At 37.8% G+C, this 25,842-nt stretch overlaps 5 protein-coding genes across 7 annotated transcripts; 3 read left to right on the top strand and 2 right to left on the bottom strand.

Moving 5' to 3' along the window:
- On the bottom strand, positions 1 to 1,992 carry LOC106365535 (F-box protein At4g00755-like). Of its 3 annotated transcripts, none has more exons than XM_013804957.3 (6): positions 1,808 to 1,992; positions 1,513 to 1,650; positions 1,025 to 1,441; positions 805 to 941; positions 582 to 700; positions 1 to 481 (listed from the first exon to the last, which is right to left on the bottom strand). In XM_013804957.3, exons 2-6 carry the CDS (start codon positions 1,625 to 1,627, stop codon positions 202 to 204), a joined length of 1,068 nt encoding a protein of 355 aa, XP_013660411.2. In that variant the 5' UTR covers positions 1,628 to 1,650; positions 1,808 to 1,992; the 3' UTR covers positions 1 to 201. The 3 variants fall into 3 exon arrangements, with proteins under 3 accessions (XP_013660411.2, XP_013660412.2, XP_048625461.1); XM_013804958.3 differs by having other exon boundaries at positions 1,717 to 1,874; XM_048769504.1 differs by having other exon boundaries at positions 1,728 to 1,845.
- A 292-nt stretch (positions 1,993 to 2,284) lies between these two features.
- LOC106365534 (probable pectin methyltransferase QUA3) lies at positions 2,285 to 5,288 on the top strand. The gene is made up of 7 exons (XM_013804956.3): positions 2,285 to 2,781; positions 3,116 to 3,319; positions 3,387 to 3,597; positions 3,684 to 3,945; positions 4,035 to 4,409; positions 4,497 to 4,592; positions 4,673 to 5,288. The coding sequence occupies exons 1-7, from the start codon at positions 2,353 to 2,355 to the stop codon at positions 4,893 to 4,895; spliced, it is 1,800 nt and encodes a 599-aa protein (XP_013660410.2). The 5' UTR covers positions 2,285 to 2,352; the 3' UTR covers positions 4,896 to 5,288.
- Positions 5,289 to 12,843: 7,555 nt separating this feature from the next.
- LOC106365533 (homeobox-leucine zipper protein ANTHOCYANINLESS 2) lies at positions 12,844 to 17,812 on the top strand. The gene is made up of 9 exons (XM_048769503.1): positions 12,844 to 13,314; positions 13,409 to 13,638; positions 13,718 to 13,835; positions 13,908 to 14,513; positions 14,601 to 14,702; positions 14,784 to 14,993; positions 15,863 to 16,037; positions 16,126 to 16,493; positions 16,954 to 17,812. The coding sequence occupies exons 1-9, from the start codon at positions 13,126 to 13,128 to the stop codon at positions 17,320 to 17,322; spliced, it is 2,367 nt and encodes a 788-aa protein (XP_048625460.1). The 5' UTR covers positions 12,844 to 13,125; the 3' UTR covers positions 17,323 to 17,812.
- A 944-nt stretch (positions 17,813 to 18,756) lies between these two features.
- On the top strand, positions 18,757 to 22,074 carry LOC125593216 (shaggy-related protein kinase theta). The gene is made up of 13 exons (XM_048769496.1): positions 18,757 to 19,087; positions 19,267 to 19,542; positions 19,609 to 19,701; positions 19,816 to 19,875; positions 19,974 to 20,246; positions 20,355 to 20,429; positions 20,537 to 20,593; positions 20,679 to 20,819; positions 20,926 to 20,976; positions 21,053 to 21,148; positions 21,227 to 21,310; positions 21,398 to 21,500; positions 21,625 to 22,074. The coding sequence occupies exons 1-13, from the start codon at positions 19,025 to 19,027 to the stop codon at positions 21,699 to 21,701; spliced, it is 1,449 nt and encodes a 482-aa protein (XP_048625453.1). The 5' UTR covers positions 18,757 to 19,024; the 3' UTR covers positions 21,702 to 22,074.
- Positions 22,075 to 22,484: 410 nt separating this feature from the next.
- On the bottom strand, positions 22,485 to 25,496 carry LOC125593215 (serine/threonine-protein kinase BSK3). Its single transcript, XM_048769495.1, has 11 exons — positions 25,097 to 25,496; positions 24,916 to 24,997; positions 24,626 to 24,846; positions 24,406 to 24,541; positions 24,188 to 24,321; positions 24,012 to 24,117; positions 23,838 to 23,923; positions 23,576 to 23,764; positions 23,332 to 23,484; positions 23,103 to 23,216; positions 22,485 to 23,013 (listed from the first exon to the last, which is right to left on the bottom strand). Exons 2-11 carry the CDS (start codon positions 24,995 to 24,997, stop codon positions 22,780 to 22,782), a joined length of 1,455 nt encoding a protein of 484 aa, XP_048625452.1. The 5' UTR covers positions 25,097 to 25,496; the 3' UTR covers positions 22,485 to 22,779.
- Positions 25,497 to 25,842: the final 346 nt, after the last annotated feature.

Below are 25,842 nucleotides of genomic sequence, written 5' to 3'. Positions count from 1 at the left end.
TAACCAAGGAAATGAAACTTACACCAAACATATAATACATAACGAGTAGTATTGTCACAACACTCGGCAACCTTTACAACACACTGTAAGGGAGGGAGAGAAGCTTTTAAAACCGCTCTCATGCACCTCTATGATTATTTAACAACAGAAGCAAAGCCACAATTAAATAGGAAAACCCCCCCACACACTCCAAATCAGACACTAAACCTCCTCCTCGTCTGATTCATCATCCTCATCTGATTCAGGCCACACATACTGGACGTCTGTAGAATGCCTGTGCAGGAAGTTGACGAGCTGTTCAAGGTTTCGGTTTCTCATCGGCCTAAACACACTTGGCCCCGCCTCTTCTTCTTCCTTCTCATTCATTTCTTGTGGATCACTGTAACTCAACACCTTCAACCCAAACTTCCCTGACTCATCCGGATCCATCACCCTAAAAGATTTTGCTAGTGATCTTCCCATCGCTTTAACATGCGTCACACTGCAGAAAACATTCAATAACAACTACTTTCAAAGTCATCATAAAAGCTTTAAGGCCATCTAGAACAACAGGAAGAGGAGAGGAGGAGGAGAAGATGTACCATATGTAGTATAAGTCATCAATGTCACATCTCTGAACTCGACCAAGAAACTCGACTAGTATAAACCCACCAATGCAAAGAACTGGCTCTGGAAGCTTAAAGCTCTGCAATCGATTTTCCTAACCATACAAAACCAAACATCGGTCTGAAACATTTCAAGATTAAGATTTTGTAGAGCATGCTAAAGACAGAGACAGTGATTTATAATATAACACACACAAACCTGAGCCATGGGAAACTGTTGTGAAGTGTAAGTCCATACATAATTGTTTTTATCATGTGACTTGTTGTTATCCAAGTGACCAAACCGGAAACGAACATAATGTGAAGAGTATATCGGTCTACCGGGATCAAAAAAATCTAAGAGAAAACAAATGAAGCATTTTAACCAACAAAGAAATTTCAATTAAAAAACGAGGAGGATGGCATGGTACGGTCACCACCTTGGAAAGGCTGGATGCTGAGTTCAGTAATGACACACAAGTCACCCTTGAGCTTGTAAACAAGTGTTTCTGGCACGGAAGTCTTGTGGTGTCCTGAGCTAGACCAGTACGAAGGTGTGCCACCAATTCTCTCTCTTTCGTCGAGCGTGTTCAAGATGCTCTCTTCTGGGAGCCTATCAGTACTAGACGCCGTAATGGCATCTTCAACACAGCTTTTGATAGGAGAAGACGTGCATCCTTTAGCTAATAAGGCATAAACCCTGTGCTCTCTTTCTAGTAGCCTTGTTGTATTATCCTCCATGACACTGCTGCTTGGCCCTGAGGACTCTTCATTGCTTGTTTCTAGTATACGATCAACACTAGCTAGCTGGTGGAACAACTTCAAGCACAGGCTCTTGGAGAGACTCTGCTTAATCACTGCAAAATAAAAAGATGTAAAATTTATAATCCACCATAGTCAAAAGTAAACAGTAAAAGATGATTCTTACCAAAGCCTCGCCAGGAGCGAGAGACAGCACTGGCACGGACAAGATCTGATGGGTCATCTAGACACGAAAGAATGGCTAAAGACGTGTCCGTATCAAGATTCTTTATGAAATCCATCTTTGCTCGAAGATCAAACCTCCCTACAAATAAAAAAAGATTGGAACTTTCACATCAGAAATTAGCTTATACGATCGATCAGATGAAACCTTGCGATTACTTCAGCATTGACAGAAACGCAATCGACGAAGGATGATTCAATCAGATGATGAAGGAATGTAGAATCAAAATGTGTTTTACCTAATTTCTTATCGATTGTCTGTCAGATATGAGCGATAGAAGAAGTTGAATTGGTAAATTAGAGTGACAAGGACAAAAGTTCGAAGACGATTGATATCGTCAACTATTCATTCAGGTCGTCTAAGTCAAATAAAGATCGACAGGGTAAGTAGAATAGTTTGTTGGCGACAAAGGCATTATAGATTATTCTCTAACACTGGAGGGGTAGTGAGAATAAGCTCTCGGTCCGTTAGAAGAATAGTTTGTTGGCGACAAGGGCATTATAGATTATTCTCTAACACTGGAGGGGTATAGTGAGAATAAGCTCTCTGGTCCGTTAGAGTAATCATCTAAGAAATTTAAGGCCCACAAGGCCCAAATCCAGTAGCCTAAGACATTTCATTGAATATACATTAGAGCCCACCGCTTTTCGCCAGACGCTAAACGCCAATCGCTGTTTAGTTTAAACACTTCATTATTTTTGAAAGCCGACGATCTTATAATAAAACGCTAGATTTGAATCTGATCTTGTGTTCGAAGAAGAAGCTTCCAGCTAAGCTAAAGCTATGAAGCACCTGAATCTACCATTCTCCAAGCGCAACCCTCGCCAATGGCGTCTCCTCGACATCATAACCGCCGCCTTCTTCGCCGTCGTCCTCCTCTTCTTCATCCTACTCTTCACTCCTCTCGGCGATTCCATGGCCGCCTCTGGTCGCCAAACGCTCCTCGTCTCCACGACGTCGGATCCTAGGCAACGCCAGCGGCTGGTGACTCTCGTTGAGTCCGGTCACCATTTGCAGCCGATCGAGTATTGTCCCGCGGATGCAGTCGCTCACATGCCTTGCGAGGATCCGAGGAGGAACAGCCAGCTTAGCAGAGAGATGAATTTCTATAGGGAGAGACATTGTCCCTTACCGGAGGAGACTCCTCTCTGCTTGATCCCTCCGCCTAACGGATACAAAATCTCAGTTCCGTGGCCAGAGAGTCTACACAAGGTAATTGGATTCAAGCTGCGATCTAATTCTAGAATGTCCAGTTTATTCTTTAATTATGATGTAAACTTATTCTGGTTTAGATGAGGTTAGTTACGATATAAAAGTTCTAACAAACACATTTGATTCAATCGAACCTGCGACCTCTGGCATTCGTCTGTGAGAAGGGGAACCACTACGATACAAGCCTTCTCAGTTTACATCAACTTTACTAAAACATGTCAAGTGTATTTTGGAATGTTATGGGCTAGTTTGATAGTTTTGCATGCCTTGAAATGTAGCTCGTTGTGGGAGGAGGTTTGCTAGACTGTTGAAGCTGTGCGTTTTGAAATTGCAGATTTGGCATGCAAACATGCCATATAATAAAATTGCTGACCGGAAAGGTCACCAAGGATGGATGAAAAGGGAAGGTGAATACTTCATTTTCCCTGGTGGTGGCACCATGTTTCCTGGCGGAGCAGGCCAATACATTGAGAAGCTTTCACAGTATATTCCTCTTAACGGTGGAACTCTCAGAACCGCCCTTGACATGGGATGCGGGGTGAGTATCATCATAGTCTCTCTTTAGTCACGTTTTGCTCCGTAATTTTACAATAAAACCTTTGCAGGTTGCAAGTTTTGGAGGTACTCTACTATCTCAAGGCATTCTAGCCCTCTCGTTTGCTCCAAGAGATTCACATAAATCGCAGATTCAGTTCGCTTTGGAAAGAGGAGTGCCTGCGTTTGTTGCCATGCTTGGCACTCGTAGACTCCCTTTTCCTGCGTCATCCTTTGACCTCATGCATTGTTCCCGATGCTTGATTCCCTTCACAGCTTACAGTGAGTCCCCTTGGAGTTATGGAAATCTTCATATGTTTTTTATGTGTCACCACTTCTTCTTATCGTGCGTGGTGATTTGTTTGCAGATGCAACTTACTTTGTCGAGGTGGATAGGTTGCTGCGCCAGGGAGGATATCTTGTAATCTCTGGACCACCTGTGCAATGGCCTAAACAAGACAAAGAATGGGCTGATCTTCAGGCTGTGGCTAGAGCTTTGTGCTATGAGCTAATTACGGTTGATGGAAACACTGTCATCTGGAAGAAGCCTGTTGGAGATTCATGTCTGTCCAGCCAGAATGAGTTTGGGCTTGAGTTGTGTGATGAGTCTGTGCCGCCAAGTGATGCATGGTGAATTTCCTCAGAATAATACTCCATATGACCTATTTACTGTAATAAAATATTGAAGAAAACAACAATGAAGTCTTTGTTTGTTTCAGGTATTACAAATTGAAGAAGTGTGTTACTAGGCCATCGTCTGTCAAAGGAGAAATTGCTTTGGGAACTATTCCCAAGTGGCCGGAAAGGCTTACTAAAGTTCCTTCTAGAGCCATTGTTATGAAAAACGGGTTGGATATGTTTGAAGCAGATGCGAGGAGGTGGGCAAGACGAGTTGCCTATTACAGGGATTCTCTGAACTTGGAGTTGAAACCTCCATCTGTCCGCAATGTCATGGACATGAACGCATTCTTCGGAGGATTTTCTGCAGCCCTTGCATCTGAGTCTTTGTGGGTTATGAATGTCATCCCAGCTCGGAAGCCATTAACTCTTGACGTTATTTATGACAGAGGTCTCATCGGTGTTTACCATGACTGGTTAGTCACTTTTGCTTTTTATATATTAGATCGGTACAAGGACGTGGACATTGAGTTATAAAACCCCTTTTCTATTGGTTCGGGCAGGTGTGAACCCTTTTCAACGTATCCCCGTACGTATGATTTCATCCACCTATCAGGAGTTGAATCACTGATACAACGATCAGACTCGAGCAAATCCAGGTATGACCATTCTCAGTTGCTCAACAGGACTCTCTGTTCTATCAACTTTACCTAAACTGAATTGTTTGAAATGCATACAGGTGTAGCCTAGTAGATCTAATGGTAGAGATGGATAGAATATTGCGTCCAGAAGGAAAGGTATTGATCCGAGACACTCCTGAGGTGCTAGACAAAGTAGCACGAATGGCCCATGCTGTAAGATGGTCTTTTTCAATACATGACAAAGACCCTGAATCTCACGGAAGAGAGAAGATCCTTGTTGCAACCAAACCTCTCTGGAGAATGCCATCAAACTCGCACTAAAGCCACACATTGAAAGGAAAAAGGAAAAGAGAGGAAGAAGGTCTTCCCAGTCGCTTTCTCTCCAGCCCCCATCTGTCTGTCCTTAAGACACCATCCTGATGATATACCTTTTTTGTGTTCGGTGACGTTGCTTCCAGAATGTATCGCAATCGTATAATGTCCTGATAATGTTAATTCTTGGTCGCACGTGGTTCTGTCAATGATTTTTATGTGCGGGGTCTACCTTGTGACCTACATGAGTAAAGTATGCATGTGGCTCTTTTGTACTGGAGACCATGTATATTAGGTGCACATCCTCAATACTTATTTATGTATTGAATACTGACAGTTCCTATGATTCAATGTTCAGTAATACAAATATAATTGTTGTAGTTTGATTGATTTTGGGTGAGAGAGGAGCCTTCTCTTTTTCATTACTTGACTTCAGGTATGGAGACATTTTTGTAAAAAATCTGAGAGAGAGAGAGAGAGGGCGAGTGAAGGACATTAATGCAGACACAAAGGTTTGGCTGGTATCGTCTTCTTCTGAACCGTATTTGTTATCTCAATAAATGATCTTATATGATGATATAACATGTCAATAGAATTAGATCGTTTTTGTCTGTTTGAACGTAACATCGGAAGCACTAGAGGATTCAGTTAGATGTGAACCTTGGGCATATCATGGTACTGTCTTGTAGAAAAGTCCTATGTCTTTTGATGCCATTATCATTGATTCTAAAAGTCTTCTGGTTTGTTTCTGTGGTCAATAACGCCTATATATGACATCCCTAATGTGTTGTTATGTTTGCTACATAATGTTATAATAGTCGCAGGCATATATTTTCATGTCTCCTGCAACCGGTTGAAATATCCACATGGATATGGTCCGCAGTCTGGTCTCTTCGATGTTAACATTCACGTAACACTAGTCAAGAGGAACCTTTTTGGTGAAATAAAGGTTATGTTAAAGTTGTACTTTATAATTTCCATGGTTGAAGTATATGATCATGTTCTGCTAATTGAAGCTGGATTAATTTTATCCTTTATAGTAATTACCAAATTAAACCCAACAATGAAAATGACGTTCTTCTCTATATCATTACACAAAGTAAAATAATATAACAAGACGTGTGTTATACTAATAGACAACAATTGATCGAAAAAAGTTTTGTAGTAAGTTGTGTTGCGTGCTTGTTGGTGGTGGTCGGTTAATCTTTGGGAACTGACATTCCCATGTGGTCCAAACCGAACCAAACCAATATGATCCACCACTTCTTCCCTCCTTTATATTTGCTCCCATGATTTAATTGTTTCTAATTCTTATTTTACTGATCCAAGCTTTCGGTTCAATTAATTCTGCCTTTGTAAACACTAAACATTAAACACTAATTTCCATCAAAACATTAATCGCAGTTTTGTATTTTTTTGTAACATATACCCAACACGAGTTGTTTGTATGCATTCAACTGTAGCTAACAGTGTAATGTCTTTTTGGTTGACACAAGCTCGCTTCTTGATGTCGTTACTTACAAAAGAATATAGATTCTTTCACAACTCGAAGATGTTATAGCCTATTTGATTATGATCTAGGAGTTGTATTAGATGAAAGGGTATGTCAATAATGCACATGGATTCATATAAATATGTGGGGTTTGCTAGACAACAGTCTTTTAATAATTTTATTGAGCAAAAAAGTCTATATTTTCGAGAATTAAGAAAGAAACTAGATTTTGACCCGCGCTTTCGAAGCGCATGTTATTTTGGATTATACACAAATTTTGATATGAAATAGTATTTAGTGATGTTGTACATTATTATGTTAGAAAATCGTATTATATCGAAGAGAATTTTAAAATTTGTATAATTTATGAATTAGTTTACATGTTCGACTTTTGTATGAATCCAGGGCAAAGTACCTATTGGGTAGTATTTGGACCCGTAAGTTTCTATCGAGTCCAGGTCCTATTTGAGACTCAATCGAGTATCCAAAGTATCCAAAATAGTTTTTACTTATTAGGTATATTTTAATATTTTGAATATGTTTTTGAAATTACGGATAATTTTTAATTTTCAAGTTTAGATTTTTGTTATAGTTTTGGGTTTTAGGTAAAATTTCATTTAAAAAAAATCGCATTCTGATAAAAATTTACGTATTTTTTTTGGTTTTCGGATCAGATTTTGAGGTAAAATTTTAGGTCTTTTTTAGATACTTTAATATTTTTGGATAATCGTTTGAGTTTTCGGGTATGTTTTCATGTCAAGTATCTTTTGGGTTTTCGCGTACTTTTTAGATTTTTTTGGTATTTTAAATCTTTTCGGGTTTAAAATATTAGAACCGATCGGACCCACTATGTACCCAAAAGTTAGAGTTATTTACATGTATTTGAATTATGGATTCGGACCTGAAAGAAACCAACCTAAACCCCAAACCAAATGTTTTCAAATACCTAATTAGGTCCAAATGTCTAGGACTTTAAGGATCTATACCCCAAATGAACCGATCTGTTCCAAATCCGAATATTCGATGCCTATATTTCTTATATTTTATGTGCATTTTATAATAGTTATATTTCTTATATTTTGTGAGAATCGAGATGAATTATCAGATTTTTGGCTAATTTAAAAGTATAGATTTATAGGGTTTTAAATAGTTTCTAAACTTATATTAAATAACCAAATTTTATTATAAATATTTTTAGTTTTAGTTAATTTTCGTACCTATTCCCCAAAATTTTTAGATTAATGATTTTACTATTATGATTTTGTTTTCATATCATGTGCTTTGTTATTGTGCTTCTTTCTTTAAACTCTAAGAAATAATGTAATATCATAAGTACATATGTTATAACAGAAATCAATTAGTTTCGTGAGCTGCTATTTAATATTAGATTAATTATTGTTTGGCCGTACTGTTTGTTTTAAATCGATTAGTAACAACAATTAACAGAATTAACTTAGTGTGTTCCTTATAAATAGGAGTAGAGATATTTTGATTGATTAAAGCAAATATTAAATAAAACATATTATTAATGAGTGGGTCCATCAACTTTATATAAGTAGATTTTTTAAAAATCATTCTCTTTTAATAGTATAGATACAATAGGAAAGTTTGTCTTAAGTATATTTTCTGCCAAAAATCTAACCCATCTTTGTTGATTAACGAATTCTTCTTTATACATTTTAAAATAAATATAATGTAAAAATCCAAGTAAATCTCCGCCTGTCAAATATTTTAAATTCCATAATAAATTTATGCATCTATTTGTTATGACTGAGTCAATATATTTGAATGTAAATATAGTATGACCTGCAATAATGAATTTTTCGTATTTGACAATTGTTGATAAGTATTTTATGCAAATCTAGAAAATGATTTAGTATAATACTTAAATGTTTTGAACTAATTATTTGACTTAGATATTTATAATGAATAAAATGGCATAAAAGCGATTTGGATATTTTAAAGTTGTTAGGTTGAAAGTAGAAAATATATTACATAATGGATAAACTTCATGTTTTACACATGTATATATAATATAATTAATAAATTTAATAATTAAAAGATATACACATTATAAAATAGTTTTGAATCTATCAATACGTAAGCATGAATATAATCGAATATAGGAGCTACATAAGGAGCTAAATAACTGAGAAATTGAAAAATCTCTAAAGATAAAATTGTAGTTCAAATAAAAAAAGCATTATAAGCATCTTCAAAGGTAGGATACAAAACTCCATTAACGGTTCGTATATCTGTGTAGCTGGTTGATACTTTGTTCTTGTTTAAAAGAAAACTCAGATAAAACAATTCGCTTGTGTTGGAGTTATTTTCATGGTTAATCATTGTTTTCTCTTTGTTCTTACTATTAACTTCCATCCAATCTTGATATTGCGAAGTTTGATTTGCCTTTGTTGAAACATCACCTAAATCATCAGCTTCATGTGTAGCTTCTATGTCATCTTTTTCATATTTTTTTCTCTCCATCAATAGCAAATATGATTAACATAAAGTTATAAATTATAATGGACAAAAACACATAAGAAACTTTGAAATCCAAATCAATATTATTATTACTTAGAAAATGTAATAATGATTAAAGTGCACATGGGTAACTTTCTATTATCTACAAAATAGACACACATATCATATATATATCACCGTCTTAAAAAAATCATTTATATACATGAGATAGGTAGTAAATGTTTTGTCTATAATATTTAAAACTTTAAAACACATTTAAGATAACATTATAAGTTAGAGTTATTATTTTCAATGTCTTGATGATGTTTGATATTCTTTACAGGATTGTATTATTATGTATAACAGTTTAATTCAGATTGGAGGTAGAAGAACTATCACCTTGGAAGATAATTGAAGAAAAAAATTTCACTTTCTCACTAACAATTTGAAAATCTGACCTTTGAATACTGGTAGATATTGATGATTGAAGACGAATGAATTGAAGAGATTTTCAATGTTAGAGTATTAAATGGTTTTACAAATAACTGAGAAAAGAGTAGATTAATTTATAGGAGATGAAGAAAATAAGTAAATATTTAAATCAATGTAGGGTAGCTTCTTCAGTACCATCCTTAACCTTCACATGAATCTTGAACCTACATAATATAATAAACATAATCAAATTACGTATGCAAATTTTTTGACTATTCATAAACTGTGTTTTGTAAAGTAAACTTACTTTGGGGAGACATCTGTAACTTTATGGTTGCAACCTTCACACCACCAAACATGAGATTTAGTCTCTTTTCCGTTGATTGTTTTGACTGAAGTTGAAAACGGAAGAACCTTTTTTCCCATGCAAGCATTGCATCCGAAAAAGTACCATCCCCAATCCTTATCAATTGCATAGATTGTGCTAATGATTCTGCATTGCCCAATCTACATTTATAATATATACAAATTAGTGTTTGACAAATAAATCACTACTATAACATATATTGAATCGATAAATATAACCTGAGATGATGCAAGAAGCTCTGCAATGTCTTTCTGAGGGAAAAGCAACCACTTATCACGTCTTAATTCCCTCTCAATTTTATCTTTTTCAGATTGAAATGTTGTCAAAGCATTGGACGGTTCAACCCTGTAAAAACATAAATTAACATAGATTCGTCATAATATTCCTTGAGCTTTATCTAATTTATTAATCTGTTATCAAAACCTTTTCATAAACTCATCTGTCTCCTTTATTGGTGGGTTGAAAACGACCTGAGATGCATCAAACGCATTGGATATCTGAACCTGGTCTGCATATTATCAATAGTAATAAAAAATCAGTAACGCTCTTATTCAAGAAAAATAATAAACACTGTATTATTTTATATAAAAAGAAAATGATATGAGATTACTTCGATAGGTCCCGATTTTAGCAAAACGTATTAGGCATACAACAATTTCTTCTTCAGATTGTTGGCTGAAACTGTGTATTGCTTCAGCAAACTTTCCCCAAAGGCAGTAAGGTATCTTTTGATCACTGTTGAAAACATATATTAATAGCTTAAAAAATATATGATATAAGAAATACATAAATTAATATATTACTTGATGTCTCTCAAGCTGAACTCGATTTTCTTTCTTTCTTTACCGTGACACTGCACAGTTTCCAGATCTCCCAACTCAAACACTTGTCCAATAACATCTGATATTGTACACATCATATGTAAGATTCGTAAAACACTTTAGAAAAATATAGAAGTAAAAATTTGTACGAATGTATTAAACTAACCAATTAAGTTGGTTGTATCAAGTTTTCCACTTTGAATGCTTTCAAAGTCAACCAAACTAAGGAACATTTTTTCCTCTTGCAGTGTTGAAGGAGTAATGTCAGTGGTGGGAATGAAGACAATCTTGTATTGGTGATTTGTAGTCTTGTAACTACCGCCATTATTAGTCACCAAGAAATTGTCAATGTTTCTCCAAGCACCAACAGGTACTTTTTTCTCCAAACGATCAAAGTATGTCTTCTTACATGATGCATGAATCTTGTTACCCTTCAATATAATAAGAATAAACGGATTAGATAAAAATTTAAAATATAGATGTATTTAGGAATCATTTGTTTCCGCAACAATAAATAAGAGACCATGATTTAGAAAGGTGTTTGCCATTTAGATGTAGTTACGAATAGTGAGAACAAAATAACAGAAAGAATCATAAGAAAGTTTAGAGACGTACATATGCATCAGAGAAAACGATTTCCAAGGTTTCTCCTGAAAGAGGTGTGAACTGCTTCCAAGTATGAAGGACCTTAACTTGTAGACGCCATGAAGTTCTGTACGGACGAACTTGATTGACAAAGCTGAGTTCCATAATTGCAGTGCAGTTTCTGTAAAGATTGAAGGTGTGGTGGAGTTATGCGTAGACTGCAATATTTATAAGTGCAGTTTCTGTAAAGATGGAAGGTGTGGAGATTTTTCCGGAAATATAGTAGTGGTGATGTTACGTGATTAAATGAATAAAATACTCAGAAAAGTATTTATGTTCTATCTTTTCAGAAATCATGGGTTTTTTTATTTAATTATTATTTAGGAAATTGTAGTGTTTGTATTTATAATCTGGGTTGTAATATTTTCGTATAATGATGTGGAAAATTCACTGAATCATATGGTGACGTAAAGAACTTGAGCAATTTCACATTTTTTTAATTAGATTGTATTAAAAAAGTTTGACGTAAAGAACTTGACAAATTTCACATTTTTTAATTTTTTTTTAAATTTTATGAACTTGAGCAATTTCACAATGCAAGGAAAAACAGCTTTTTTATTGTTATTTCTGCTTATTTGGTAGTAGAAAATCGTGGAAATATAGTGGGTAAGAAACCAACCACGTTCTTTTTATAAAAATGAAAAAGGCAATTAGAAAAAAAAAAACTGTTTTTTAAACGGACATCACGTAACTGTGTGATATATTTGAATTGTATAATACGATACAATTATGTAAAAGTTGGTTTTTTAAAAAAGGAAGGTCCAGTGGCAAAAAAAGTAATATACCAGGTAGTAATAGGGGTAAAAGATAGGAATGATCCTGAATTAATAATATTGATGAGAGCGAGTGCAGAAAAAACGCGCGTGAGGTAGAAAAATTGTTAAAAAGTTGGCAAAGTCAACCGAGTTCTTCTGGGGAAAAGAGGGGTCTCGTGCATTCGTAAGGTTTTCAAAGAGTTCACATAACGCTTTTTTCCTGGCATATTTTTTCTCCGTTCAGTTAATTCGTCAGTAGCATTATTTGCCTTTCATATTTAGTTTCAATTTAATAATCTGCAAATAAATAGAGGCTAATACTTAAAGTGGATATGAACAGAGATGTATACTGATAGAGGTTAATATTTAAAAGTGAATTTGAATCTATTCTATTGATATAAACGTGGTTCAACTATTTTAATACAATTATTAAAAAAAATTATTAATTATTTAATAAAAATATTATAAAAAAACACAAATATAACTAAAATATAAAAATTAAATTAAAAAATGTAAAACAAAATATATATAAAATGGCGGGTCATAATCTAATAAATATACAATACTATAATTTTTTATTACAGTTTTGGTTCAAGTACAATTTTCTAGTAAAAAAATCTATGATCAGTTTGAAAGATATTTTACTAAAATAAATTAAAATCCCATTAATTATTTGGTTCAGATTTTTTTTAAATATATATAGAAAATTATTTTAAATAATAAAAGTCAAGGTCAGTTTCACCATTTAAAACTATTTTTGGGTCTTTTGGATTTGAATTGGATTTAATAGATTTCACTTTATTTAAACTGAACACTTCACCTAAATTTGTCGGAAAGCATTAAAACTACAAGAAGAAAAAAAAAAAAGAAGAAAACAAAATCTAAAAAGGCCATTGTCTTTACAATATAAAATTATAAAAAATACAAGAAAGGATAAAGAGAGTCAATATATATATATATATCAACATGCAAGTGCGAAGAGAGAGAGACTTCTTCTTCACATCAGTTACCCCAACACTAGGGTTTCACATCTTCTCCATCTTCCCCCATCACTCTCTCTCGAGGAAAATAAGAAAAGAGAGAGAAAAGAAAATAAAAACCCCATTAATTCTTAAGAAAGAGAGAGAGAGAGAGACTGAGAACGAAGAGCAAAGTAGTGAGAGAGAAAAAAATTAAGAAAAAGAAATCAGCTTTCGTTCTCCTTCTCTCTCCTCCATTCCATTTCAGTAATAATCTCCTCCTCTGATTCAGCTCTTATTCTCTGATGAACTTCGGTAGTCTCTTCGACAATACGACCGGTGGTGTCCCCACTGGTTTAGCTTATGGCAACCACACCACCGCATCTACAGTAATACCCGGCGGTGCTATGTCTCATATTGCGGCGGCGAGCCTCTTCTCTCCTCCTATCAATACCAAATCCATTTACTCCTCTTCTGGCCTCTCTCTAGCGCTCGTACGACGTCGTATCCTCTACTTTAATACTGTATGCGCGTTTATATAAATAAAAAAAAAAACCTAATTTTTTTTTTGTGTTAATATTCGGACAGGAACAACCGGAGAGAGGAACATCCATGAGGAATAATAACGGAGCTGGAGGCGATATTTTCGATGGGAGCGGTAAGAACAGGAGGAGCCGAGAGGAAGAGCATGAGAGCAGATCTGGGAGTGATAACGTCGAAGGTATCTCGGGAGAAGATCAAGACGCCGACGATAATAAACCTCCCAAGAAAAAACGTTACCACCGACACACTCCTCAGCAAATCCAAGAGCTCGAATCGTAATCCCCTCTTTTGATCTATAGTCTTGCTCTTTCGTTCGATCTGATTATTAATGTTTGTTTATTTTTGGGGTTACAGCATGTTCAAAGAGTGTCCACATCCAGACGAGAAGCAGCGACTTGAACTAAGCAAGAGACTTTGCTTGGAGACAAGACAAGTCAAGTTCTGGTTCCAGAATCGTCGCACTCAGATGAAGGTTTTGATTCTTCTCTATGCTATCTCTTTTTTTGTTTTCTATAAATTATATGTTAATCAAAACGTTTGACAGACTCAATTAGAGCGGCACGAGAACGCATTGCTGAGACAAGAGAACGATAAGCTAAGAGCTGAGAACATGTCTATACGCGAGGCAATGAGGAACCCAACCTGCAACATATGCGGTGGACCAGCCATGCTCGGCGACGTCTCTATCGAAGAGCATCATCTCCGCGTCGAAAACGCTCGCTTGAAAGACGAGCTCGACCGCGTCTTTAACCTCACCGGTAAATTCCTCGGCCACCACCACAACAATCACACCTCTTCTCTAGAGCTCGGCGTCGGTACCAACAACAACGGCGGAAATTTCGCTTTCCCTCCTGATTTCAACGGTGGCTTACCGCCGCCGCAGCAGGCGACGGTGATCAACGGGGTTGATCAGAGATCGGTTTTGTTGGACTTGGCTTTAACGGCTATGGATGAGCTACTGAAGCTAGCTCAGAGTGATGAACCGTTGTGGGTTAAAAGCTTAGACGGAGAGAGAGATGAGCTTAACCATGAGGAGTACATGAGAACGTTTTCCTCTACAAAACCAAACGGTTTAGTTACTGAAGCTTCTAGAACGTCCGGTATGGTCATCATCAATAGCTTAGCCCTCGTCGAGAAGTTAATGGACTCGGTATGTTTTTCCATGTATTTTTAATTTACAAAAAGTATTTTTTTTTTCTCTTCACTCATGAATTTTGATTATAATTTTATTTAACAGGATCGATGGACGGAGATGTTTCCGTGTATCGTCGCAAGATCCACAACCACCGACGTTATTTCCGGCGGAATGGCCGGAACAAGGAACGGTGCAATTCAGCTGGTAATAACAAAGCACACTCAAATCACATTTCCGGTTTATTCACGGTTTAATATTTGGTTTCGTTATGAATTTTTACTACAGATGAATGCGGAGTTACAAGTTTTGTCTCCGTTGGTTCGGGTTCGCAACGTGAACTTCCTCCGGTTTTGCAAACAGCACGCGGAAGGCGTGTGGGCAGTGGTGGACGTTTCTATTGATACAGTCCGGGAAAACTCCGGTGGATCTACGGTTGTAATCAGACGATTACCATCAGGCTGTGTAGTGCAAGATATGTCTAATGGATACTCTAAGGTAATTAACTTTTTTTGAATCATAATCATAATGAAAATTAATTACGTAAACACATTTGGAATCTTTTTTTTAAGCATGTTTATTATTGGGTAGTGAAAAGTTCTATAAAGACGAAGAAGTTAGGATCTCTAGGTTTTTAATTGGGTGATCACTAGACGAAGAAGAAGCTCATGCATCAATGACTCTTGTTTTTTAGCCATTACTCACTGCACCCACTTCACTGTCACTCAACTTTCTTTTATGCAATTTTATAAAATCTTTCACAGTTTACTTTTCAAATCATTTTTTGTGTGTTTACCACCAGTTTTTTCTTGAAAAATGTTAATTGTTTTATGGGTTTCCTTATTTTGAATAGTTTAATTGTATGATTTTATGTCAGAATATAAAAAGGAAAAAAAAAATTGGTCAAAAAAGATTATTAAATAAGCTTTTTCATCCTCGAATTCTGATCCCCGAACCTTCCGAGATTATAAACTTTTATGGATCCGGATGCTTCTCTATCTGTCGGATTCTCTGGATTACATTTCAAGTTCTAGACAAGTGGGTCTTTCTATTTGCTCTTTATTCTATGAAGCATCCGTCCAAAATTATTTTTGTGCGCATTTTGGAAAGAACACATTAATTTCATATGCATGTACAATAAAAATGCTTCTAATCATCGTTTAGATAAAATCTAATTTTCTAGTATTTCTATTCCATTCTTCTATGCTGCCTCGTATCTCTCGTCTCCATCTGTAATATATTAATTTCAGTTGTCCTATTATCTTATTATCTTCCACTAAAAATTCAACACCTCATCCTATCTTATACGTTTGGTAGATTATTTGTGGTTATATGCTGCTAACCAGGATTTGAAATCATCTGTGCAGGTCACGTGGGTTGAGCATGCAGAATACGACGAGAACCAAATCCACCACTTGTACCGGCCATTGCTTCGGTCAGGTCTTTGTTTTGGCTCGCAAAGATGGGTCGCTACACTTCAGAGACAGTGCGAGTGTCTGGCCATCCTCATGTCCTCCTCCGTAACATCTCACGATGACACATGTCCGTTTCTATTTACTCATTAGTTATATTCTTTATTTTATGATTTGTGTGGTTACAAAACATTTAACGTATGCAAAAAAAAAAACAGCTATATCGCCAGGTGGTCGGAAAAGCATGCTGAAGTTAGCTCAACGTATGACGATCAATTTCTGCTCGGGCATCTCTGCGCCCTCTGTCCACAGTTGGAGCAAGCTCACGGTCGGTAATGTCGATCCGGACGTTAGAATTATGACCCGTAAGAGTGTGGACGATCCGAGTGAGGCTCCGGGTATTGTTCTGAGTGCTGCCACGTCTGTCTGGCTTCCGGCTTCGCCACAACGTCTGTTTGACTTCTTGCGGAACGAACGGATGAGATGTGAATGGGATATTCTATCTAACGGTGGTCCCATGCAGGAGATGGCCCACATTGCCAAAGGTCAAGATCAAGGCAACTCCGTTTCTTTGCTACGCTCCAACGTAAGTTTTCTCCCAAATTACACTCTCCCGGTTTAACCGGTACATTAATCTCGGTTTAGTAATCGAATGACTTCCGGTGTTTGATTGGTTCAGCATGTGTGGAATTGGTTAGTGTGTGGAATCTGGATTAGGTGATAGTGATGTTTTTGTTCCTGAATGTGGTGGTAAGACGGACACATGAGTGGCCTGGAAAAGGACAATTTAGGTTTTTTGGTGGTATCAGTAGAAAACAAAAGTGTCAGTCAGGGTTTACAAAGTCAATATTAATAGGACAGTTTCGACCTTTACCTCTTTGTCTGTGTTTTTGACTTTTCACATCTTTCTTTTCCTTGGATATCTGTGAAAGTTTATTTTGACTTCTTTCTCTTTTCACCCTCAAGCGTTACTGTTTGTGTTCAGCGTGGCATTTCTCGTAATTCAACGCTTGACCTGAGGTTATTTTTTGTGCATGTTTTGGCAGCCAATGAACGCGAATCAGAGCAGTATGTTAATTCTTCAAGAAACGTGCATTGACGCATCTGGAGCGCTGGTAGTGTACGCGCCTGTCGATATTCCAGCCATGCATGTTGTCATGAACGGCGGAGATTCATCCTACGTGGCTCTCCTTCCTTCTGGTTTCGCTGTTCTCCCTGACGGAGGCTTTGACGGTGTCTCAGGAGACGGTGAACAGCGACCGGTCGGTGGCGGATCACTCTTGACTGTGGCGTTTCAAATCCTTGTTAACAATCTGCCAACGGCAAAACTCACGGTCGAATCTGTGGAGACTGTCAATAGCCTAATATCATGCACCGTCCAGAAGATTCGAACCGCTCTTCAGTGCGAAAACTAAGCTTCAAGGCGGCACGTGAGCGCATGTGTTTGTTGTATCTTTGAATTTGTGAATTTTAACTATGTACGTGTCGTGTACTTTGGTCTTTTGGTTAAGTTTGGGAGGGGGGTGGGGGTGTCGAGTCAAGAACGAACCGCGCAGGTGGCGAAATCCGACTCCTTTGTCACCGCGTTGAGACCACGTCGGGTTGGGTCTGATCACGGTGGAGGAGTTGGTGGTTCGGGTATTGACTAGGGTTGGAAACCCCCTTTTGTTTGTTTGGAGTATTTAATATTTTATATATTATCATGTAAACTCATGTAGTGAGAGTGAGCCACACGCTCCGTCGGATGCGGGTATGTTGTGTGGTTTTTGCTAACGCGGACTGGGACATTAGTAGTAGTATGTGGTTGGACTTTGGATGGATCTGGTCCGTTTATGTATCTCGTGGTGTGCATTAAATGTGTTTGCAGGCTAGCATTCATTTAATGCTATGTTTTTTTTTTCCTCTCTCCGTGGCTTCTTCCTTTGCATGATGGGAGTTAACGTATTCCGCCATTTTTGTCTGCCACGTCAGACCATGACAGACTGGTGCGAAAACCGGACGTTATGGCGTCGTTTTCTCCGTTATGTTGTGCGTTGTGTTGCTTTAAAAAAAGTAAACAAGGAATTGACGGTGTTAAGTGTTGTCAGAATTTCTATTCTTTATGGGCCTTTTAAAAAGTCCACTAGCAGTACATGGACTACTGTTCTACAGTAGCGGTCGTTACCAGTTCGTTTTGTAAACTAACAAGGCCCAAGATATGGTAAAAGGTGGTACCGTCCATTTTATGTTATAAGCCCCAAGTGTACAGTTATGATAAATTTAAGCAAGCTCACAAAGGATCTGCCCCAAGTGCAGTGGTGTCAAACAGTGTGAAATGCAAAACAGCTAGGAGCACTCCCTAATTTAAGTAACTAGATAAAGCAAGCAACCTATTGTTATTTATTTAATTTATTGCAATTGATTAGTTAAATTTATAACCTACTGTTAAAACTCCAGCTAAGCCATAAACATTTGATATGTTTGAAGCCCTCTTATTATGTCTCTTATCTCCTCAATTTAAAATGCGGGGCACGTAAGATAATGTTTAGAGTAGAGTTAATTTTATTTGAAGTTTGAACATATAATAAAATGTCTAAAAACAGTATAGTAAGCAAGAATTAAAATAGATTAACATGGGAAAGAAAGGAGTCAAAGCTTGGTCAAATGATCCATTGCGCATATTCCGCGTGCCTGCCTATAGATGCAATCATTCATTTACCCAATCTCCGTTAATAAGACAGGAAGATAAGGGTACTTTAGTAAACACAGCTGGTTGAAATCAGGCGGATTAATCCTGATCCGTCGGATGAATCGCTGAGATGAATCAACGGTGAGGAGTCAAGGTTTGACCAAAAAAGGAGAGGGTGGCATGATTGGGTTTTCGCCACGAGATAGAGAGAGAGAGAAGCAAAAGATTCCCCCCCCTCACCTGGTTTGCGTCGTGGAGAGAGAGAGAGGAAGGTTGAACAAGGACGCTTCGATTTTTTGAAGATTCGCTCTGTTCCTCCTCTTCATTTCCTTCATAGCTGCTCGTCACGGCGGAGGGCAAGAGGAGATCGAGACAGATTCGATTTTGAATTTCTGAATTATTTTAATCGGGGGGGAAAAAATTAGGGTTTCGAGTTGGTATCTGCAAAGATGAACGTGATGCGTCGTCTCAAGAGCATTGCCTCGGGTCGGACCTCCATTTCTTCCGATCCTGTAAGTATGAGATCATTTTATTTTATTTTTCTAATTGCTGGATTGAGATTCGATTTAATAGGAATATTATTACAAGTCAAAAATTAGGGGTTTTAATCATGGATCTTAATATGTTTGTTTTGATGAAGATTCATCAAATAATGTTGACCTGACTAAAAGTTGTGATCTTTTTTTTATAGGGAGGGGACTATGGGCTCAAGAGAGCCAAGCTTGATCAAGACAACGATAAATTATGTACTGCTGGTGATGATCCGATGCAGGTTGACCAAACGTCTTCTTCATCTTCCTCTTCTCGTGAAATGAGAAATACAGACATGGTTTCTCAAGAATGTGTTGCCGGAACCTCAAATGTGCCTCCTCCTGCTGCTGCTGCTGCCACCGTTGATGCTCAGCTTCCGGAAGTGATGACCGATATGAGAATTAGAGACGAGCGTAATGCCAACCGCGAGGACAAGGTCAGTTGCGTGCTTCTTCTTGTTATATAAATTATCCTGCATCAAATCTCTCTTGTTCTTGTACAGGATATGGAACCAACTGTTGTAAATGGCAGCGGTACTGAAACGGGTCAAGTTATTACAACCACTGTCGGAGGTCGAGATGGAAAGCCTAAGCAGGTGATTGGTTTTAGAAAATCTCTGAATCATGATACTCTTGAATAAATGTGTTCTTTTTTTACATCTGCTCCTTCTTTTGTTCGTATCATTTAATTTTTCGTTATTTGGTTTCAGACAATCTCATACATGGCCCAGAGAGTGGTTGGAACAGGCTCATTCGGAGTTGTGTTCCAGGTATGTGGAATATTCTTTGCATCAGCAAATACTAATCCTTTTTAACTTTTTTTTGTCATGTTTACGTAATTTGACTTGCTGTCTATTTATTTGGATAGGCCAAGTGTCTGGAAACGGGTGAACAAGTTGCAATTAAGAAGGTTCTGCAGGATAAAAGATACAAGAACAGAGAACTTCAGATCATGCGCTTGCAAGACCATCCCAATGTTGTGCGGCTAAGGCACTCTTTCTTTTCGACAACCGAGAAGGATGAGCTCTATCTTAACCTTGTCCTTGAGTTTGTTCCCGAAACTGTATACAGAGCATTAAAGCACTATACCAAAATGAATCAGCATATGCCAATTATCCTTGTTCAGCTTTACACCTATCAGGTGAGCTATTCATGCTCTCCAATTAATCGTCAATAGTTATTTGCGTAGCAGGAATTTTCGTTTACATAAAATATTTTACTTACGCCTGTATTGCCTTTGTCATATCAGATATGCCGTGCGCTGAACTACTTACATCGTGTGGTTGGGGTATGTCATCGTGACATCAAGCCACAAAATCTACTGGTAGAGTGTGAATTCTTTTGACTAGGCATCTATATTTAATTTTTAAATAGTGCTCAAAGTTAAAACCATATGTAGTGCCCTGATTCTCTTATGATGTGTTCTTGTAGGTTAATTCACAAACCAATCAATTAAAAATATGCGATTTTGGAAGCGCAAAGATGTTGGTATGTTCTTTCTTGTTTATAGTGTGATCTTTGGAGGTGGGTTGGCATTTGATAAATGGTGGCTAACACACTGGTGCCTCTACAGGTGCCAGGTGAACCGAACATATCCTATATATGCTCACGGTACTACAGGGCCCCAGAACTTATATTCGGGGCTACGGAGTATACCAATGCCATTGACATGTGGTCTGGTGGTTGTGTTATGGCAGAGCTTTTACTCGGCCAAGTGAGTATTATAAATTTTATAAGTTTGGGTTATAATTTAGTTACATCTTGCAACTTCCAAATCACATTCAGTCCGATATTAACTGTTGGTGGTATTCTACCTGTAGCCACTGTTTCCTGGGGAAAGTGGCATTGATCAGCTGGTGGAGATTATCAAGGTACTTATTATGATCCCTCTTCGTCCTCTTTCTATGATTCCATGTTTCGTATCTTACTCATCTGTACGTCTACCAGATTCTTGGTACGCCGACGAGAGAAGAAATAAGGTGTATGAATCCCAATTACACAGAGTTCAAGTTCCCTCAAATTAAAGCTCACCCGTGGCACAAGGTCTGTAAACTAGGTGCCTTCTTTGGTGCATGTGCATATTGAAGTGAAATCTAATATGTGTAGCTCAAAAATCTTCAGATTTTCCAAAAGCGAATGCCACCTGAAGCAGTAGACCTCGTCTCAAGACTCCTCCAGTATTCCCCAAACCTCCGTTGCACTGCAGTAAGACTGAATCCTTCTGTACACCAGAAAAGTACATATAACCTAACCAACCTCCTTGGCTGTAATACCTTTCTTCTATTTGTATAGTTGGAAGCATGTGCACACCCCTTCTTCGATGACTTGCGGGACCCGAATGTTTTACTGCCAAATGGAAGAGCAATGCCTCCATTGTTTAACTTCACTCCCCAAGGTCAGCCCATGAATTATCTCTTACCTCGTCTTTCTCCTGACAAAAATCGTGAAGTAACCATTATTAGACTACATTCCGATTGTCTCATTAATTTGTTCGTCTTATGTTGTTTTAAACTGTACAGAACTTGCGGGTGCATCAACAGAGCTGAGACAGCGTCTCATTCCAGCGCATTGGCAGGGAACGGGAAGTAGCTCTTAGGATCATTCAATAGTGTTTCCAGATTCAGCATTCCCTCCCTCTCGCTATTTACTGCAGTGTGTACATCAATTTTGAACCACTTTGTGCTTCCAATATTTGTCGTCTGAGGAGAGTCTTGTAATCTGAACGCCGGGGAGCCGAGGGAGGGGATGTGAAACAATTGGGTTCAAGGAGCTTCTTCTGAGTAGCCTTTCTCTCAGTTTGCTTCCTCTTCCACTTTCATGTTCTTTTGTTTTTTTTCCCACAAATCTGACCCCTTTAAATGTTTGATGTATCATTTTTTAATGTTTGTAATCCATCATGAATATGTCACTTGTCCTAATATCGCAAAGCTTGTGTACAAATAATATTCAGTTCTCTGTTCCAACCTCAATTGGTTTATTTTGGGTGAAACAATTTCGTCTTTGCGAAAAAAACTCTACAGCAATTGATATAGTGAGAAACACTTCCTGTCAAGGCAAATAAAAAAGGTTGTTGTCGGGAAGAAAAATTGCGCGGGACCCTATTTTTTCACCCGAGTAATAACACTGGTCTTTCTTCTTTCAGAATCGACTAAAAACATGTGCACATCATGGAACGGATGGTAAACATAGCACCAGCTGACTTGCTTTCCACATAGTACCACTACCACTAGTTGCTAAATTGCAGAGATTATGAAGCTTAGTGAATGATAACAAAAGTTGTTTTAACATTCAAAATTGTAGAGATTGTAAAGCTTTGCAAAACTCTAGAACACCTGGTGGAAACGAATCGTTTTACATATGGGGTGATGATGTGATGTAATGAATCAAATAAAAACAATCTCTATTGGTTCTTCAATAAAAGGAAGGGTTTATTATTATAGTACATAACAAAGGAAGTGATTCCTTCAATGCCTATAAAAACAGGCAAAAGAAGAGCAAAACACTAAGACACATACCCATTACTGGGTCTCTAGTTTTGCAAATCGTTCTCGAGTGTTTTCCTCGTCCTTTGTGCTCAAAAGATTTAACAAACCTCTCAAACTTGGTTAAAATGTTATTTCATCTTTAACCAAAGGAAGAAAAGCCAAATCTTAAAATGGTATATGTATCTTAGCTCAGTTCCTCTTAGATTCAAGGTTAGAGCCATCTTTAAGTGCGATTTGTGATTCGTTCTCCATTCCAAGGAAGGAAAGGGAAGCAGACTGGAGATAAGACGCCACATGCCACACGGGAGAGATCACTTGTGCTTGAATTGCATCGTCTAATGCTTCTTTAGGCATGTCACTCATTAGGTAACACAGGCTACGCCGTGCACACACTGTTGGAGATATCATTCCTCCATCTATGAACTGTGCAAAAATTTGGACATCATCCATGTTAATACTCTCTATGTTATTATCCTACAAATGTCTGTGTTTCGGTTAGAAAAAAAACAAACCTGCGTGTAACACTCAATGGCCTCTCTAAAGTCTTTTTGCCTGAAGGCTACATCACCCTTCTTCTTGAAGTTCAAAGACTCTTGCATCTGGTCTGTCCACATATGAAACGAGAGCTGCATTTCCCAAAAACGTTTGTAAGAAAGAATAACACAATGAAGAACCTTTCCGACAACATCACCGGACATTAAATAACTGAGTAACAGAGCCAACTTAAATCTGTAAGATCACCTCATTGGTGACACCCTCGTCGTCTTTGTATCCAAGTTTCTCCAATATCTCAAGCATAGCGGTCAGGTCCTTTCTTGAACAAGCCTCACCAAGAGGGGACAGAGGAGACACCGAACCACTGTGGGGCAGACCCATTAGAACATGGGATGGGACCTACAAATGTTCAATACAGGGAAACGAGTCAATACACAGAGACTTGGACCTTGTTTTTGATTAAGGGCTTAATATATGAAATGGTGGGAACCTCTGTGTCCTTTTGAAGTGGCGTCAAGGCAGTGACCAAAGATTTTGGGTTTGGCCTCTCACGAGCTTCGTACTGCAGACAACGAGAAGCCAGGCGTACTAGCTCTGTGCCATCGCTGTCAGAGAATTGCCCATCTAGGCATGAATCAGTCAGCGTCTGGAGATTTCTGTCTCTAATCAGATCAAGTGCCTACGTAGAAAGAGACTGAAAGCATCAATCTTCACCTCTCATATGTAGTAAACATTGTGGGTAAAATACTTACATGGCTAGGAGGTATATGTTTTCCGCTGAGAAGATCAAGCAGAAGAGTGCCAAAGCTGTATATCACACTCTCTGGAGTAATCCTCCCTGCAAACACACACACACATGACAACATAAGGTGCATTTTAGCCTCAACCATATCAATATCGGTTTTTAAAAAATTTGATGATTGTACCAGTTCGGAGATATTCAGGAGGGGTGAAAGCAAGATTGGTGCTGTAACTTTTCCCATCTCGACTATTCTTCATCAAGCCAAAAGTAGAAAGTCTTGGATTGCACTCCTTTAAAAAAAAAGACCCTTAAGGCGTCAGCATAGAAACATTGAGATGTATAGTGAATAATAATAAATACCTCATCAAATAACACGCGGTAAGCATTGAGGTCGTGGTAAAGAGTACGCTCTTGGTTGGTGCAGTACTCAAGAGCTTGTGCTAGATACAAAACAACTCTCAGCCTCATTGTCCATTTCATAGGTTGTGTTTCCCCTGGTTGTTGCAATAAAAAGGACACTTAAAGACTCTGACATCTAGACAAGACTACTAAATCAAATACTGAGTGAGGAATCTTACAATGGAAAAGGTGTTTGGCTAGCGTTTCATTGGGCATAAACTCAGCCACAAGCAACCTCTCGTCACCTTCGCAGCAACAGCCGAGCAAATTAGCCATCCTCTCACTCCTCAGCTGACCAACGGACCTCGCTTCCTCCTGCACACATAGAGAGAAGACATTACAAAGATTGTTAAAAAAAAAAAAAGAGAATTATGAAACAAAAGTATTAGAGATTCGTACGAGGAACTGTCGAGCGTCAGGCCATGCCATTCTCGTGAAACGCTTGACTGCAATCTTCTTCTGGTTCTCCAGCTTCCCTCTATAGACGACATTAGGAGCCTTTTCACCATGCTCAGAGACAATATACTCGACGGCAAAGCCAGAAGTAGCTGACTTGAGCTGGTCTAATGTGAACTCACGGAAAGCAGGCACGTCGGTGACGTCACTATTGTCTCCATTCTCTGCAATTAATCAGATAATAATTGTCTAAAATGGGGATAAAGAAAATAAAAAGAGGTGCAAAACTAAACCAAGATGAGGAGGAGCTTCGAGAACAGCTGTCTTGTGTGATGATTTGCGACAGCAACCGAGGTTAGAGCATTGACCTCCCATCTATAAACAAACTCTCGCAAAAATTGAATCTTTTAGGTGGCAATAATGAACGAAATTTCGACAAAATATCGAATCTTTTAGTGGAGAAAAAGGTCGTACCTTTGTCAAACGGTGCTGAGTCAACTCGAGAGAGGGTTACACTGAAAAGCTATGGAGTTTCAAGGGTCAAGCAACTCAATCGAGAGAGAGAGAGAGTGAGACAGTAGTATCTCAATCGAATCGACATGAACGTATGTGATTCATTTGATTTAGATAAAAAAGATAGTATAAAAGTAGATCAGATCACAGAGTTTATTAGTATTTATATATATATATATATATTACTACTACTTACTACACGCAGAGACAGTCAAGTGTGTGTGTGTGTGTGTATTCGTGCATCTAATACACACACATCTGTAAATTCACCAAAAGTTTTTAATTTTGTTTCTGAAAGAACAACAAGGACAGAGAGAAAGAAAGATAAAATAATCCAACAAAAAAGACCCCGACAAGTTGATGAATTATTTTTAATGGTCAGACTCGAGAGACATGGCAACCAAAGCCATTAACACTGTATTACCCCTGTTATTATTTTATTTAAAATATAAAAAAATCAGTTAATAAATTGATGTCGTACAGATTTGAAGAGGGATTGTCACAAAAAAAATATATAGCACCGCCTGTTAAAGCAAGCAAGTGGTCGTTGTTGTTGTTTGTTCATTGTCTTTCCCCGTGATGATGCCGTAATCACTACATTTTCTAACGGACTTCTTTTAATTAAGGAGGGAACTTACTAACGACACACTAAGCAGTGTTGATTGACGATGTGTCAAGGCCCATGGGCTTTTATAGGCCTCTCGTTC

Source organism: Brassica napus, chromosome C9 (assembly GCF_020379485.1).
Source record: "Brassica napus cultivar Da-Ae chromosome C9, Da-Ae, whole genome shotgun sequence".
Classification (NCBI taxonomy): Eukaryota; Viridiplantae; Streptophyta; class Magnoliopsida; order Brassicales; family Brassicaceae; genus Brassica; species Brassica napus.
This window is presented reverse-complemented; position numbering and strand designations above follow the sequence as displayed.

Bases quoted from the DNA above. Each gene is read 5' to 3' on its own strand.
- LOC106365535 (XM_013804957.3), bottom strand. From the start codon at position 1,627: ATGGATTTCATAAAGAATCTTGATACGGACACGTCTTTAGCCATTCTT. The intron at 1,442-1,512 runs GTAAGAATCATC...TTTATTTTGCAG, and splicing joins TCGCTCCTGGCGAGGCTTTG to TGATTAAGCAGAGTCTCTCC. The intron at 942-1,024 runs GTGGTGACCGTA...GTTTTCTCTTAG, and splicing joins CAGCATCCAGCCTTTCCAAG to ATTTTTTTGATCCCGGTAGA.
- LOC106365534 (XM_013804956.3), top strand. From the start codon at position 2,353: ATGAAGCACCTGAATCTACCATTCTCCAAGCGCAACCCTCGCCAATGG. The intron at 3,320-3,386 runs GTGAGTATCATC...AAACCTTTGCAG, and splicing joins CCCTTGACATGGGATGCGGG to GTTGCAAGTTTTGGAGGTAC. The intron at 4,410-4,496 runs GTTAGTCACTTT...TGGTTCGGGCAG, and splicing joins ATCGGTGTTTACCATGACTG to GTGTGAACCCTTTTCAACGT.
- LOC106365533 (XM_048769503.1), top strand. From the start codon at position 13,126: ATGAACTTCGGTAGTCTCTTCGACAATACGACCGGTGGTGTCCCCACT. The intron at 14,994-15,862 runs GTAATTAACTTT...TCATCTGTGCAG, and splicing joins TGTCTAATGGATACTCTAAG to GTCACGTGGGTTGAGCATGC. The intron at 16,494-16,953 runs GTAAGTTTTCTC...ATGTTTTGGCAG, and splicing joins TTTCTTTGCTACGCTCCAAC to CCAATGAACGCGAATCAGAG.
- LOC125593216 (XM_048769496.1), top strand. From the start codon at position 19,025: ATGAACGTGATGCGTCGTCTCAAGAGCATTGCCTCGGGTCGGACCTCC. The intron at 19,543-19,608 runs GTCAGTTGCGTG...GTTCTTGTACAG, and splicing joins ATGCCAACCGCGAGGACAAG to GATATGGAACCAACTGTTGT. The intron at 21,501-21,624 runs GTCAGCCCATGA...TAAACTGTACAG, and splicing joins GTTTAACTTCACTCCCCAAG to AACTTGCGGGTGCATCAACA.
- LOC125593215 (XM_048769495.1), bottom strand. From the start codon at position 24,997: ATGGGAGGTCAATGCTCTAACCTCGGTTGCTGTCGCAAATCATCACAC. The intron at 23,485-23,575 runs GTTCCCACCATT...GAACATTTGTAG, and splicing joins CACTTCAAAAGGACACAGAG to GTCCCATCCCATGTTCTAAT. The intron at 23,014-23,102 runs GTTTGTTTTTTT...ATTTTTGCACAG, and splicing joins CCATTGAGTGTTACACGCAG to TTCATAGATGGAGGAATGAT.